The sequence below is a fragment of the Salvelinus sp. IW2-2015 genome, linkage group LG4q.1:29 (assembly GCF_002910315.2).
Source record: "Salvelinus sp. IW2-2015 linkage group LG4q.1:29, ASM291031v2, whole genome shotgun sequence".
In the NCBI taxonomy this organism is placed as follows: Eukaryota; Metazoa; Chordata; class Actinopteri; order Salmoniformes; family Salmonidae; genus Salvelinus; species Salvelinus sp. IW2-2015.
In genome coordinates, this window is record NC_036842.1 from 32,842,878 (window position 1) to 32,858,564 (window position 15,687).

Genomic DNA, 15,687 nt, shown 5'->3' on the forward strand with positions numbered 1-15,687 from the left:
CGTTGGTGGCACCAACTCTAAGATCCACATCATCATGCACGGCACCAAGGGCCTGAAGAACAGTGGCAAGGTGTTCCTGGAGGGTGGAGCATTCGAGCGGGGGCTCATCGATATCTTCAACGTGGAGATTGCTGCGCTGCTCAGCCCACTCAGCAGGGTCACTATCGGACATGACAACGGGGCTGTTGGGGCCGGCTGGTACTGCGAAAAGGTTCCGTCTCATCTGTGTTGTGATGTTGAGGTTGAGGTTGTTGTTGATGTTGAGGTTGTTGATGTTGAGGTTGTTGATGTTGTTGTTGATGTTGTTATTGTTTTGTTGTTGTTTGATGTTGTTGGTTGTTTGTTGAGGTTGAGGTTGTTGATGTTGTTGTTTGATGATGTTGAGTTTGTTGTTGATGTTGTTGTTGATGTGTTTATGTTCAACCGTAACCTCTCAGTTCCAACCGTAACCTCTCAGTTCTAACCGTAACCTCTCAGTTCTAACCGTAACCTCTCAGTTCTAACCGTAACCTCTCAGTTTTAACTGTAACCTGTAACTTCTCTCTGTTCACATGTCTAGTCTCATGCCTCGTGATTCTGTTTGTCTCCTCCTTCTTTCTCACAACAGACCACAGACAGACAGCCCATAATTCCACTAATCCTCAATGAGCCAGTTTCCAGGTTAAATATTCATATACTGTGTGTGTGCGCACTTGCGCACTGCGTGCGTGCGTGCGTGCGTGCGCGTACAGTAAGGGTGTTCCCATGCCAGCTGTCTGGTTTGGAATAACAGGTCTCCTTGAATACACTTGGAAAGTAGGCACGAGCAGAGGCATGATCTGTGTCCCCTACCATGGTGACATTTGTCCCCAAGAGACATGCACCCTGCATCCTACTCTCTCTCCGTCTCTGTCTAATAAGAAGTTGTAAGGTGAAGGTCACATGGTAACAAGAGGACTACAATGCTTACCAGCCGATTAGGCTCCATGAAGCACCTTACACACAAGTAACAGTAGGCAGAGTAACTTACGTAACTTTGGTTTATGCTTAAGAACATGAAGTGTGGGTTAATTAAGCAATAAGGCACGAGGGGTATGGGATATAGCCAATATACCATGGCTAAGGGCTGTTCTTAAGCAGGACACAACGCAGAGTGCCTGGATACAACTCATAGCCGTGGTATATTGGCCATATGTCACAAACCCCCAAGGTGCCTTATTGCTATTATAAACTGTTTACTAACGTCATTTGAGCAGTAAAAATAACTGTTTTGTCATACCCGTGGTATATGGTCTGATATACCACGACTGTCAGCCAATCAGCATTCAGGGCTCGAACCACCCAGTTTAGAACTACAATTATAAACTGGGTGGTTCGAGCCCTGAATGCTGATTGGCTGACAGCCATGGTATATCAGACGGTACATGGCTAAGGGCTGTGTCCAGGCACTTTGCGTTGTGTTATTCATAAGAACAGCCCTTAGCCGTGGTATATTGGCCATATACCACAAGATACAGCATATGCAATGCTGCTCCTAAATTATATGGCAATGTTCTAGGTTTTCCTTTACGTCATATACTGCATGCACTGTAGAGTGTATTCAGCGCAATAGGTATGCAGTGGACAGTATGTGCAGTGTAGCCTACACATCTTCTATGTGGATTTAACCTGTATAGCATACTGTGTGTAAAGGTATGCACTCCAGAGTAACCTACGTTTGGGGACATCCATGGGGTTGAGGCTGCCCAGCAGGTCTCTGACATACAGGCCATCCCCCTCCTCACGGCTCAGCCAGTTGTTGCAGGCGAAGTAGAACCGCAGGTGTGGACGGTTCATGTCGGTCACCACGACCCGGTCCAGGAACCAGCTGGCGTTCAAGCCACCTGTGTTGTCATGTTCAATCCTGGGGACACAATGACAGTCAGGTACTGGAGGAAACATCTCCTCATTGACAATTAGTCAAATTTCCACCCACTCTGACCATAGTGGGTGAAAACGCTCTTTGGTGATGAAATTTTACTTCCTTATGTTATAAAATACATTTTACCAAGACACATATGATTATTCATGTTCTGAATTGTTCAAGAAATATATTTCTCTAACATTTAATTAACAGTATATCCAAAAAGTCCGATTTCGTAACCTAATACATCCAATAACAAGCATCAACAGAACAGTGCAGCTTTCTCACAGCAACTTAGAGGATTTTATATGTTTTGGTGGTCATCTACAAAGTTGTTTCCGCGAGTCTCAAAAAGATAAATTAACATGACATGAGCTGAATGAAATGTAAAAGGCTTTGAAAATAAAAAGCTTGCAGTACACTCAGTGATCTGTTTACATTTCAAAGAGATACACTTGTTTTTTGCGCTAAATCTTCAAAGAAATTAAAGGAATTTTGCATTACAATGAAAAGCGTATACTAAAATAAGAAAATAGTACTACATGTCATGTCTCAAAATGTATATCTTACCTCTATGTTGTTTTATGTCCTGCGGATTCGAGAAGAAAGATGACGAGTTCAAAGTGAGCCTGTCAAGTAACGTTAGTTAATTCTAGCACAGCATCCTTCCTAGATGACAAGATGCTGTGCATTTTTCCATATTTAGTCACCCTGTGCATAGACGTCAGTTCAACATCTAGTTTTGATTTACGTATGGTTGAGTTGTCAAATAATGTGAATTCAACATGAAATCAACAAAACATTTCTCCATTATGACATTGGATTTAGGTTAAAAGTTGTATGAATAAATATGAAATTCCCTTAAATTGATGACTTTTTGCAAATCCAGTCAGTTTTCCACATTGAGTTGATTGAACGTCATCACATTGATTTATTTTGTCAAAATGATGTGGAAATTTTGATTCAACCAGTTTTTGGCCTATTTGGTCATTTTGGCCATCCTACAAGTGTAAAAACTCCAATCACTTTTGAACGGATTATGAAAAAGATATGGGGGTTGGACCATTGGTTTTCTTAGAGGAGTATTGGACACCCAACAATTAGCCTTCTGATACTCTAACTCATTCTATAGGATACACAACACTGTTAAACAAAAACAATTGATAATATAATATTGCAACTACGAGCTACCATGTTTGCAACTAAGCTGCCACCATTTGAAAAGTACTGGGGAAGCACTCCAAAAAAATGTTGGGATGATAGTCCTAATGTTTTTTTTCGGAGCATATGCAGGGAGACACATTTGCATACCTTTTCAACACCTTCATAATGTTGGCAGCTTATTGGGAGGCTAGTTTTAAAACACATTATTTTTACAGAGAAGAACTGCACTAAACTTCAAAAAAATAACAATAACACTCACTCACTTAATATTGTAGCTGAATTCAGGAATGATATCCTACTAGCCTAGACCTGAATGACCTTTTAATTTATTCTCCATATTCCGATTTTTGTGGTGGCAAAGAAATCTCCGGGAAAATACGGGGCACTCCGACGCTTGTTTCTCACAGAGGTCATATCATGAAAGAACACACTGTTGTGTAGTGGAGGCTATGCAGGTATACCTATACACACTTTTTTTTCAGTGGCCATTGCTTATACTCACTTCTTAATCCCAAGGGATTAGTATCAACGTAGTGCAGTGGTAGGCGGCTGATTGCATATGATAGTAAAATGTGTAGAATATCAGGAAAATAGCTTATACAGTTGAAGTATGAAGTTTACATACACCTTAGCCAAATACATTTAAACTCAGTTTTTCACAATTCCTGACATTTAATCCTAGTATAAAGTCCCTGTTTTAGGTCAGTTAGGATCACCATTTTATTTTAAGAATGTGAAATGTCAGAATAATAGTAGAGAGAATCATTTATTTCAGCTTTCATTTCTTTCATCACATTCTCACTGGGTCAGAAGTTTACATACACTCAATTAGTATTTGGTAGCATTGCCTTTAAATTGTTTAACTTGGGTCAAACGTTTCGGGTAGACTTCCATAAGCTTCCCACAATAAATTGGGTGGATTTTGGCCCATTCCTCCTGACAGAGCTGGTGTAACTGAGTCAGGTTTGTAGGCTTCCTTGCACACGCTTTTTCAGTTCTGCCCACAAATGTTCTATGGGATTGAGGTCAGGGCTTTGTGATGACCACTCCAATAACTTGACTTTGTTGTCCTTAAGACATTTTGCCACAACTTTGGAAGTATGCTTGGGGTCATTGTCCATTTGGAAGACCCATTTGCGACCAAGCTTTAACTTCCTGACTGATGTCTCGAGATGTTGCTTTAATATATCCACATAATTTTCCTCCCTCATGATGCCATCTATTTTGTGAAGTGCACCTGTCCCTCCTGCAGCAAAGCACCCCCACAACATGATGCTGCCACCCCCGTGCTTCACGGTTGGGATGGTGTTCTTCGGCTTGCAAGCCTCCACCTTTTTCCTCCCACGATGGTCATAATGATGGTCATTATGGCCAAACAGTTCTATTTTTGTTTCATCAGACCAGAGGACATTTCTCCAAAAAGTATGAACTTTGTCCCCATGTGCAGTTGCAAACTGTAGTCTGGTGTTTTATGACGGTTTTGGAGCAGTGGCTTCTTCCTTGCTGAGCAGCCTTTCAGGTTATGTCGATATAGGACTCGTTTTACTGTGGATATAGATACTTTTGTACCTGTTTCCTCCAGCATCTTCATAAGGTACTTTGCTGTTGTTCTGAGATTGATTTGCACTTTTCGCACCAAAGTACGTTCATCTCTAGGAGACAGAACGCGTCTCCTTCCTGAGCGGTATGATGGCTGCGTGGTCCCATGGTGTTTATACTTGCGTACTATTGTTTGTACAGATGAATGGGGTACCTTCAGGCATTTGGAAATTGCTCCCAAAGATGAATCAGACTTGTGAAGGTCTACAATTTGTTTTCTAAGGTCTTGGCTGATTTATTTAGGTTTTCCCATGATGTCAAGCAAAGAGGCGCTGAGTTTGAAGGTAGGCCTTGAAATACATCCACAGGTACACCTCCAATTGACTCAAATGATGTCAATTAGCCTATCAGAAGCTTTTAAAGCCATGACATAATTTTCGGGAATTTTCCAAGCTGTTTAAAGGCACAGTCAACTTGTATGTAAACTTCTGACCCACTGGAATTGTGATACAGTGAATTATAAGTGAAATAATCTGTCTGTAAACAATTGTTGGAAAAATTACTTGTGTCATGAACAAAGTAGGTGTCCTAACCGACTTGCCACAACTATAGTTTGTTAACAAGAAATATGTGGAGTGGTTGAAAAACAAGTTATTATGACTCCAACCTAAGTGTATGTAAACTTCTGACTTCAACTGTAGATCAACATGAGATGATCTATAAAACAACCCAAAAACTCCCTGCCCCATGGCAAAAAGTTTAGAATTTGATTTAAAACAGCATAATTTTTCTCTTAGCCTCATGACAAAATGTGTAGGATAGCATTATAAAACTGCAAATGTTTTTCTTTGCACCATTGCAAAATGTGTTGAAATGCCGGAAGTTAGCTGACCCCCTCTCCCCAAATGCGGGTACCCCCAAATGTGGTAGTCCAGCCCTGAGTGGAGGTGTAGGCTTACACTGTATCAATTACACTGGACACCTGCTTGTCGAACATCTCATTCCAAAATCATGGGCATTAATATGGAGTTCATCCCCCCTTTGCTGCTATAACAGCCTCCACTCTTCTGGGAAGGCTTTCCACTAGATATTATAAAATTACTGTGGGGACTTGCTTCCAGTCAGCCACAAGAGCATTTGTGAGGTCGGGCAGTGATGTTGGGCGATTAAGCCTGGCTCACAGTCGGCGTTTCAATTGATCCCAAAGGTATTCGATGGAGTTGAGCTCAGGGCTCCGTGCTAGCCGTCAAGTTCTTCCACACCGATCTTGACAAACCATTTCTGTATGGACATCACTTTGTGCACGGGGGCATTGTCATGCTAAAACAGGAAAGGGCCTTTCCCAAACTGTTGCCACAAAGTTGGAAACACAGAATCGTCGACAATGTCATTGTATTCTGTAGTGTTAAGATTACCCTTCTCTGGAACTAAGGGTCCTAGCCGGAACCATGAAAACAGCCCCAGACCATTATTGCTTTTCCACCAAACTTTACAGTTGGCACTATGCATTTGGGCAGGTAGCGTTCTCCTAGCATCCGCAAAACCCAGATTTGTCTGTCGGACTGCCAGATGGCGAAGCGTGATTCATCATGCCAGAGAACGTGTCTCCACTGCTCCAGAGTCCAATGGCGGTAAGCTTTACAGCACTTCAGCCGACGCTTGGCATTGCACATGGTGAACTTAGGCTTGTGTGGTGCTGCTTGGTCATGGAAATCCATGTCATGAAGTTCCCGATGAACAGTTCTTGTGCTGACCTTGCTTCCATAGTCCGTTTGGAACTCTGTAGTTTTGCAACCGAGGACAGACGATTTTTACACACTACGCGCTTCAGCACTTGACAGTCCTGTTCTGTGAGCTTGTGTGGCCTACCACTTCGCAGCTGAGCCGTTGTTGCTTCTAGATGTTTCCACTTCATTATAACAGCACTTCCAGTTGACCGGGGCAGCTCTAGCAGGGAAATTTGACGAAGTGACTTGTTGGAAAGGTTGCATCCTATGACGGTGCCACATTGAAGGTCTTCAGTAAGGCCATTCTACTGCCAATGTTTGTCTATGGAGATTGCTTGGCTGTGTGCTTGATTTTATACACCTGTCATCAATGGGTGTGGCTGAATTAATTTAAAGGGGTGCCCACATACTTTTGTATGTATAGTGTATGCATGTAGTATAATAGAGAATAATCATGCACAAAGTAGCATACACAAACGCAAAGTATGTGACATATATTGACATACTCGCCGCACACATAGTCTAGTTTCAGCGAAATATGGAGCAGCTCACAGAAGAACGACATTGCTAGCTGGTAGGGTAGATATCTGCCAGTAAATGCTATCTAAGGCAACAATGGTTACGCAAACCAGGTATCTAAAAAGTTTGGTCCGAAGTCTTGGTTGAATCTTTGCCATGTGCATTTCAGTCCTCATGCGCTCTTAGAACATTTCTGAATGTTTTCCCAAAAAACCTTCCCAATTAAAAGTAGGCTTACTTGACAGAACGACATCATGATGATTTTTCCCAGACTTCAAAAATGGTCTTCTGATGTGGTTTAAGCATTATTGTGGACTTAAAACATCACATTTTTGTAGTTTTTCTCTAAAAAGTGTGATTTTGAGAGTGAAAACCTGACAAATCTATAGAAGACACATTTAAAACTTTAGGAAAATGTAATGTTTCACACAAGGCGCCTTTCCTTTGCCATGCGGGCCGTTTGGGAAATACCTGGAGAAGTATACTCACTTCTCCAGCCACCACTACACCACTGACCAGTCCTGCTACGACATTGTGAGTAGGCATTTTTTTGCATAGTTAAGTTCAGTTTTGCAGAGATAAAATGTTGCCCAAAGTAGCATCTTACAGATTAAATATCCTATGTTATAAGAAATTGTAGGCCTATTAATTTAAGTAGTTAATTGACAATTAGCCCTGGAAAGTTTCAGAACACATTGAAATGGATAATGAAGATGGTCTAGAGCAGGGATGGGCAACTAGCGAGGGGACCGGCGAGAGGGCAACTAAAATGGGGGGGTGGATGTGGATACGCAGACCCACAAGCCACTGCGGCCCCTCATGATGAGTTCCATTTTTTATGTGGCCCCCACCCCCATAAAAGTTGCCAATCTCTGGTCTAGATGTAAAACTGCTTGTATTTTGCACTTCAGATTTTCAGATGTTTAAAAAAAATGTATTCCTCTAAAGATATAGCTCTAGGCTACTACCAACACCAGGGCATTGTAGTCACTCAGACAATCTATGTCTCCTCACTTTTTAAGACTGGGATGTGACCCAGATCCCATCTCTAGCACTATCATCATCACAACCCCCAGTGAACAGATGGTGCTTAACGCTCGGTGATCATTCTGAGGAAATCCCCCACAGGCATTCTAAACTCAGTCGGCGACTACAGGACAGTATGATGTTAATGTAGTGTACTATAAGGTAAACCAGTGGTTTCAGCCACCATGATGCCATGCTGTACCTCAGCTTCTTCAAGGGCCCAACATTGTGTGTTTTAATCCGGAACACGTCCGTCTTATTTTTCTCAAATGCCGTTCGGCTTCTGTAATGTGAAAAAAGATAGCATGAGCAAAAGAGAGAGACAGCCTACAAGATAAATAGGGACAAAGATAGATCTGGTCAATTGCAGCTGTTGACAGATTAGACCACTTAGTGTGAGGCACAATAAGGATCTCCTGCCAGGCTGGTAAGGGTGGCAGAATCCCAGTATTCTGTTGCCCCCTCTAAAATATTTGTAACACTTTCTTTGACATGAGTGGTCTTGAATGTACATGACACCTCATGAAAGGTCTTATGTCATATTCATGTCATATGAACCATCAAATAAAGTGTTACCTGAAAGACAATCCTATTCAGCGTCAGATCAAAAGTGTCATGTGCATAGGCCAGCCTACTATTGTCTCTGTCACAGGGTGGTAGAATCGGACACCTGCCCAGAGACAGTCTGGGGTTTTGGCACTCCTCTACCCACTCCTCTACCTCTGACAGTGACAGATAGCTAGTGTCTCTGCGGCAGGTCCTTCTCTGCCATCCGTGGTGAATCAGATACGATACCCTCCAACAATAGAGAATAGACCTGGCATTGTCATTGACCCACATTTCTCTTTTATGCTCCCCTGCCCACAATTATGGTCAATATTCAACTCTATGTGACAATGTCAGGGCTGCACTCCCTAAATAAAGCGCAAAATGCATTAAAGGACTAAATGACTGTCCAACACTGTGTCTAAAATGTACCTGCAAAAGAAATACAAACTGACATTGACAAAACAAATCAACCCCAATGCAAACTTTGGAATTCATGTCACTTGAACAGTTATATCTGCACAGTTCCATCGGAATTCATGTCACTTGAACAGTTATATATGCACAGTTCCATCGGAATTCCAAAATGTTGCATTTCGCTCTGCCTTGATTGTTCCAATCTTGCAGACCTGTTGAAAACCAGAGCTTCCACTTACCTGTATCATGATGCAAATGTTCATTGATCATTCCATAATACAGGTAGAACATACAGGACATAGGCTATATCTGAGTAAGGTGAAACTGTACTCCTCAGTTGTAATGTTGGTAATAACAATAAAGCTATATGTCACAGCTATTTGTAATGAATTACACATTGACACATGGACCTAGAAAACATGAATATACTCAGCAGACTGCATACATACTATATGCACATACATTTGTATATATACAGTATCTCCGTATGTACATCTGTATATTCTGTGACATATTGAGTCAATGTGTCTAATGTGATGGGGGAGAATGACAGGACTTCCAGGTGTGAGTGACAAGGTGTAGTCAACTGTACTATAGATGAGGCCTAGGTACAGGATGCTGTATATGTGTAACTCTATCTGCGTATCCATGGGTGTGTAATGATAAGGACAGCCTGCGACTTGCATGATAACAGTCCCTGTACTATGGGTCCTCATATTACAACACGGATTAGTGTGTCGTCTGGAAATGACATCGTGGTCTTCTTTCATTTGCTCTAAATGAAAAGAAGACCGGCCATGTCACGTAGTTCTTCCTTACTCCAGATACTCTGTTTGTCCATTATGTGTACGGAGTGCATCCTGTACTTTAGCCAGGCCTCTATCAAACGCATTACAAGCTTTGCTTCCTCTCATAATGGATCGTATCCACCAGTCACATCATTTCAATGACCATCTGGCAAACGTGATAAGGCCAGTTCTTAAAATGATCAGTAGCTTTTTTTGTGGTTTGATAAATGTACTGATTTGATAGTTGAGGTCAGAGCAGCATCACTAAGTCAGCTCATGTGAGGCTCATGTGGTTAAAGTTACAGGACTGCACTCTTATACAGCCTCATACCCACAATGCAACACAACACAGGTAATCCTACTGTAATAATCATCCTTAGGTAGACAGATAAAAATACCTCTTTTCTGTGCTGAAGAATCAGAGAGAAATGCAAAGGTTAAAGGTTAAAGATTAACAGTTGGCATAGAAAATGTTTTTTTTTCTGCACAAATAGTAAAAATCCACATTGTACATCCCATTCACAACAACCAATTTGTACATTCATGAATTAGGATGAAAACGTATGCCTTGTCAATGATTCACAATGTATATAATTCAATGCTAGCAATAAATGAATACTAAAGATTGAAACATATTGACAGAGCATTTTGAGTTCAGGATTACGTTTATAAGATAATATGGAACATGATTGGGAGCATGTCCTTTTATAGTTCATTATAGTAAGTGATGTATTCCAGCATTTATTTTTAGTAATACCGCAGAGCTAACATACGCATTAGGAGAAAATACCATTGAACTCACTTGCTGGCCAGGTGCACTTTGGGAGTGATGCCAAAGTCTCCAAAAAGAGTGACAAACACATTGGCGTCTGTGCCTGCCCCTCTCACATCACCTGTGACATCCCACCTCATATACACTGAGAGAGGGAGAGAGAGAGAGAGAGAAGAGAGAGAGAGAGAGAGAGAGAGAGAGAGAGAGAGAGAGAGAGAGAGAGAGAGAGAGAGAGAGAGAGAGAGAGAGAGAGAGAGAGAGAGAGAGAGAGGGAAAGCAGAGAGAGAGAGAGAGAGAGAGAGAGAGAGAGAGAGAGAGAGAGAGAGAGAGAGAGAGAGAGAGGGGCAGAGAGAGAGAGAGAGAAGAGAGAGAGAGAGAGAGAGAGAGAGAGAGAGAGAGAGAGAGAGAGAGAGAGAGAGAGGTGAGGCATAATTTCATTAGTTGATTTGAAACATTAGTTGATCCCACAACACAACAATCTATTCAGAAGCCCTGCTGAAATGCAGATAGAAAATGTTGTCCTTCTGCTTGTGGGTATGACGTGTCAGCTGAACATTGGGCCTGAACCCTGTCCAATCTATTTCTCCATAAGTTTACCACAGCTTCATAAACAAATAGGATAAAAGTAAGATCATAAGAACTGGCAGTGTGTCACCTGAAAACATGTTGATAGTCTTTTACGATGGCGCAATTAGTAGCATTATGTTTCCTTCCATAGAGGGCTGCCAGGGAACTCACTGCAGCTAATCTGCCGTGGGAGAATCCATGCCTGGCTGCAAGCCTACTAAGGCCTTCTCTCTCACATTTCAGAGCTGGATTTCTCTCTCTCTCTCTCGCTCTCTCTCGCTCTCTCTAGACAGGGAGGAAGGTAGATGAACACTCCTCAGTATCATGTGGCTGTGTTTGTTTGGAACCTGCCACGCCCGTCTCTCTGTGTTTATGTCTGTGACTAAAGCATGTGTAGATGTGTTTGTTTGGAAGGTCAGTGGAAGGGCTTTCTATAATTCCTTGAGTCTGGTATGATTACATTTCATTGCTCTTTTTATACAAACAATATGAACCTGGATTGTTATATGTTCCCAAAGTATTTCCTTTGTTATATTATGTCTTCTTCCTTCATCAGGCTTCATCAGGCTTCATTAGGCTTCATTAGGCTTCATTAGGCGTTTTCTATACCACTGAGAACTGAAGGTAAAGTACACGTAGAAAAAAGCTTTGGCTTTCTGCCTTCGAGAACCCTTTTTGTCTCCAGGTAGAACCCTTTTTAGTTCCAGATGAAACCCTTCTGGGTTCCAGGTAGAACCCTCTGTGGAAATGGTTCCACATGGAACCAAATAGCGTTCTTCAAAGGGTTCTTCTATGGAAACAGCCAAAGAACCCTTTAAGATTCTAGATAGCACCTTTTTGCACATGGTAGTAATAAGATAGAGCTTGGGCTATAGAGTAATGTAACCAAGGGGTTTGGGTAAAACCCCCTGGCCAGTCAATGGCATTAGGTAACATGCAGATCATGGTTAATAGTGTATGTACAGGGTAAATACTAGGGCCTGTAAGTAGAAGTCCCTGGTAAATACTGTATGACATTGGGTAAACATTGATTGTACAGCCTCATAAATTATACTGATAGCCTCAACCCTAACATTGAAAATTAGGAGCAGTTAATTATAAAGACACCTGAGAAAACATTACCAGAGAGAGAGAGAGAGAGAGAGAGAGGAGAGAGAGACGAAGAGAGAGGAAGAGAGAAGAGAGAGAGAAGAGAGAAGAGAGAGAGAGAGAGAGAGAGAGAGAGAGAGAGAGAGAGAGAGAGAGAGAGAGAGAGAGAGAGAGAGAGAGAGAGAGAGAGAGAGAGAGAGAGAGGCGAGAGAGAGAGAGAGAGAGAAAGAAATTCCTCTCTAGGTTTCTTCCTAGGTTCTGGCCTTTCTAGGGAGTTTTTCCTGCCACCGTGCTTCTACACCTGCATTGCTTGCTGTTTGGGGGTTTTAGGCTGGGTTTCTGTACAGCACTTTGAGATATCAGCTGATGTAGAAGGGCTTTATAAATACATTTGATTTGATTTGATAAAACCTGATCTCAGCGAGAGACCTGATAAAGAGAAATGATAAAACCTGATCTCAGAGAGAGACCTGATAAAGAGAGATGATTAAACCTGATCTCAGAGAGAGACCTAAAAAAAGAGAATGATTAAACCTGATCTCAGAGAGAGACCCTGATAAAGAGAGATGATAAAACCTGATCTCAGAGAGAGACCTGATAAAGAGAGATGATTAAACCTGATCTCAGAGAGAGACCTGATAAAGAGAGATGATAAAATCTGATCTCAGAGAGAAACCTGATAAAGAGAGATGATAAACCTGATCTCAGAGAGAACCTGATAAAGAGAGATGATTAAACCTGATCTCAGCGAGAGACCTGATAAAGAGAGATGATAAAACCTGATCTCAGAGAGAGACCTGATAAAGATAGATGTAAAACCTGATCTCAGCAAGAGACCTGATAAAGAGAGATGATTAAACCTGATCTCAGAGAGAGACCTGATAAAGAGAGAATGATTAAACCTGATCTCAGAGAGAGACCTAAAAAAAAAGAGAGATATTAAACCTGATCTCAGAGAGAGACCTGATAAAGAGAGATGATTAAACCTGATCTCAGAGAGAGACCTAAAAAAGAGAGATGATAAAACCTGATCTCAGAGAGAGACCTAAAAAAGAGAGATGATTAAACCTGATCTCAGAGAGAGACCTGATAAAGAGAGATGATAAAAACCTGATCTCAGAGAGAGACTGATAAAGAGAGATGATAAACCTGATCTCAGAGAGAGACCTGATAAAGAGAGATGATTAAACCTGATCTCAGAGAGAGACCTGATAAAGAGAGTGATTAAACCTGATCTCAGAGAGAGACCTAAAAAAAGAGAGATAATTACCTGATCTCAAGAGAGACCTGATAAAGAGAGATGATTAAACCTGATCTCAGAGAGAGAGCCTAAAAAAGAGAGATGATAAAACCTGATCTCAGAGAGAGACCTAAAAAAGAGAGATGATTAAACCTGATCTCAGAGAGAGACCTGATAAGTAGAGATGATAAACCTGATCTCAGAGAGAGACCTAAAAAAGAGAGATGATTAAACCTGATCTCAGAGAGAAACCTGATAAATGATGATAAAAAGAGTGTGATAATTGTATGACCTGATGAACCTGAGCTGATATGTGTAGAAGATAGAGAGTTCTCCTTCTGGAGCCTAGGTTAGCAGGCCAAGCCTTAAGCCAAGCCTCACTTTATCAAAGCCAGGTAACTGGAAGACAGGACACCTATCCTCAGGCCTTAAATGATGAGACACCACTAACCCAAACTGCATCTCCATCACAGTCACAGAGCAGACCTAAATATAGATCTGCTTTTGTGTAAACTACTTTTACTAGCAGTGCAATGTAAAGATGAAAACCTACCATTTACATTATTATTTTAAATGAAAATGGTCTTTAGTGAGCTATGGAAAAGGCTTGCTATAGCTCTTTCAGTAAGGCCCAGCTTAGTGTGTGTGTGTGGTGTGTGTGGTGTGTGTGTGTGTGTGTGTGTGTGTGTGGTGTGTGTGGTGTGTGTGTGTGTGTGTGTGTGTGTGTGTGTGTGTGTGTGTGTGTGTGGTGTGTGTGTGTGTGTGTGTGTGTGTGTGTGTGTGTGTGTGTGTGTGTGTGTGTGTGTGTGTGTGTGTGTGTGTGTTTGTCTGGTCTCAGTCCTTGCTCCTGGCCCCAGCATTGCTCTCAGCTCTACCCCAACCTTTCCTCCCAACCCTGGCCCTAGGCCCTGGCCCCAGCCTGACTCCAAGCAGCTGTCGGCCTCTCCGTCTCTGTGGGGCTTCATTCATGTGGAACACACTGAGCTTTCATCCAGGGACAATCACAGAGGGATCCCCAGACAGGCTCTACAACAACACAGTAGAGTCCAGCTTGGCTGTAGAAATAGAACTCAGTGCCACTTCAGAATGCAGCACTGCTTAGAACTGGAGTACCTTACAACCCAGACTTACAGCTGAACTATGTAGAGATACTGTCATGCCCTAGCTGGGAGACGTCCCATGGTCCTACCTTTCTTTTTGTGGTACTCTTCCTCATAGCCATCAGAGGAGTCCGTTTGGTAGGTCATCAGCTCATTGTAGTAGATCTCAGCGTAATCCACCTGCTTGGCCTTGGGCTTCTTCCCTTTCTTCCCTTTCTTGTCTTTCTTGTCCTCATCGCTGTCGGCTGATCCCTTCTTCGGCTTCTTCTTCTTTTTCTTCTTGGAGTCTTCTTCTTCTCCCTCCTGATCTTCCAAGAGGGGCTCCTCATCCTGAGCTTTCTTCTTCTTCTTCCCTCCATCTTTGGACTTCCTGCCTTTGGACCCCATCTCCTCCTCTCCCTGTTGGTCTCCCTCGGAAGACAACTTCTTTTTCTTTTTCTTCTTCTTTTCCTCCTTAACTTCTCCCTCAGTCATGTCCTCTTCTTCGGATTTCTTCTTCTTGGGTTTGGTTTTGATGGTGTCATTGTTGTTCTGCTCGTCATCTCCCTCTTCCTCATTTTCAATCACTTCATCCCCCTCCCCCTTCTCTGCATCATCTTCTGCTTTCTTTTTCTTATTTTCTTTTTTCTCTTTCACCTTATCGTGGCGTTCCCCTTTTTTCTTCCTCTCTTTCTCTGGTTCCTCCTCAGACTCCTCTGGGCTCTTGTGTTTCTTACTCTTCTTCGCTCCGTCTGGCTTGGTGTCTCCGTTGGCGTCAGACTTGATCTTCCCTTTCGGTTTTGGCTCCTTTTCCTCCACGTTGCAATCCACCTCTTCAGTTTCCTCAGTTCCTGCAGTTTTTTTCTCTTTTGAGGGCATATTTTATTCATCCGCTTCCCTGGCCTTCAGTTTCGTAAGAGCTTCCTTGAGTTTCTGGAGGTGTAAGACAATTCATTTGACCCGTGGCGGCAGGCCGCGCAGTGGCCCCTGGGAACACTGGACTGGACTGGCTGGTGTGTGGGTTTGCGGGAGGAGGATGCTGGGGCCGCAGGGAGCTCTGTCTGGCTAGGAGCGCTCCTCCTGGGGCAGGGCCGCCAACATGCTCTGCTCATGAAAAATTACTGGCTTCACGTGACCCACAGGAGAAAGCCCTGTGAAAAAGGAGCCTTGCCGAGAGAACTTATCCTCTCTGCCCCGCGCTGTGTTCTCCATTATTCATAGTGTTAGGATCGCTTTACGGGCCGGGGGCGTCTCGCTTTTACCTACGTGCACACTCAAGCACACGTACACTCACACACCTACAAGCACAAACACAACACACACCCCTCTCCA

The 15,687-nt window shown here is 42.6% G+C and overlaps 1 protein-coding gene across 1 annotated transcript in view; it reads right to left on the reverse strand.

Moving 5' to 3' along the window:
- LOC111960901 (lipoxygenase homology domain-containing protein 1-like) overlaps positions 1-15,234 on the reverse strand; it is a 55,244-nt gene extending 40,010 nt beyond the window's left edge. Inside the window, exons 1-5 of the mRNA XM_070439532.1 lie at positions 14,466-15,234; positions 10,411-10,525; positions 8,060-8,140; positions 1,695-1,882; positions 17-201 (exon numbers count right to left, since the gene is read on the reverse strand). Coding sequence (XP_070295633.1) covers positions 17-201; positions 1,695-1,882; positions 8,060-8,140; positions 10,411-10,525; positions 14,466-15,234 — 1,338 coding nt within the window. The remainder of the gene's footprint in view (positions 1-16; positions 202-1,694; positions 1,883-8,059; positions 8,141-10,410; positions 10,526-14,465) is intronic.
- Positions 15,235-15,687: the final 453 nt, after the last annotated feature.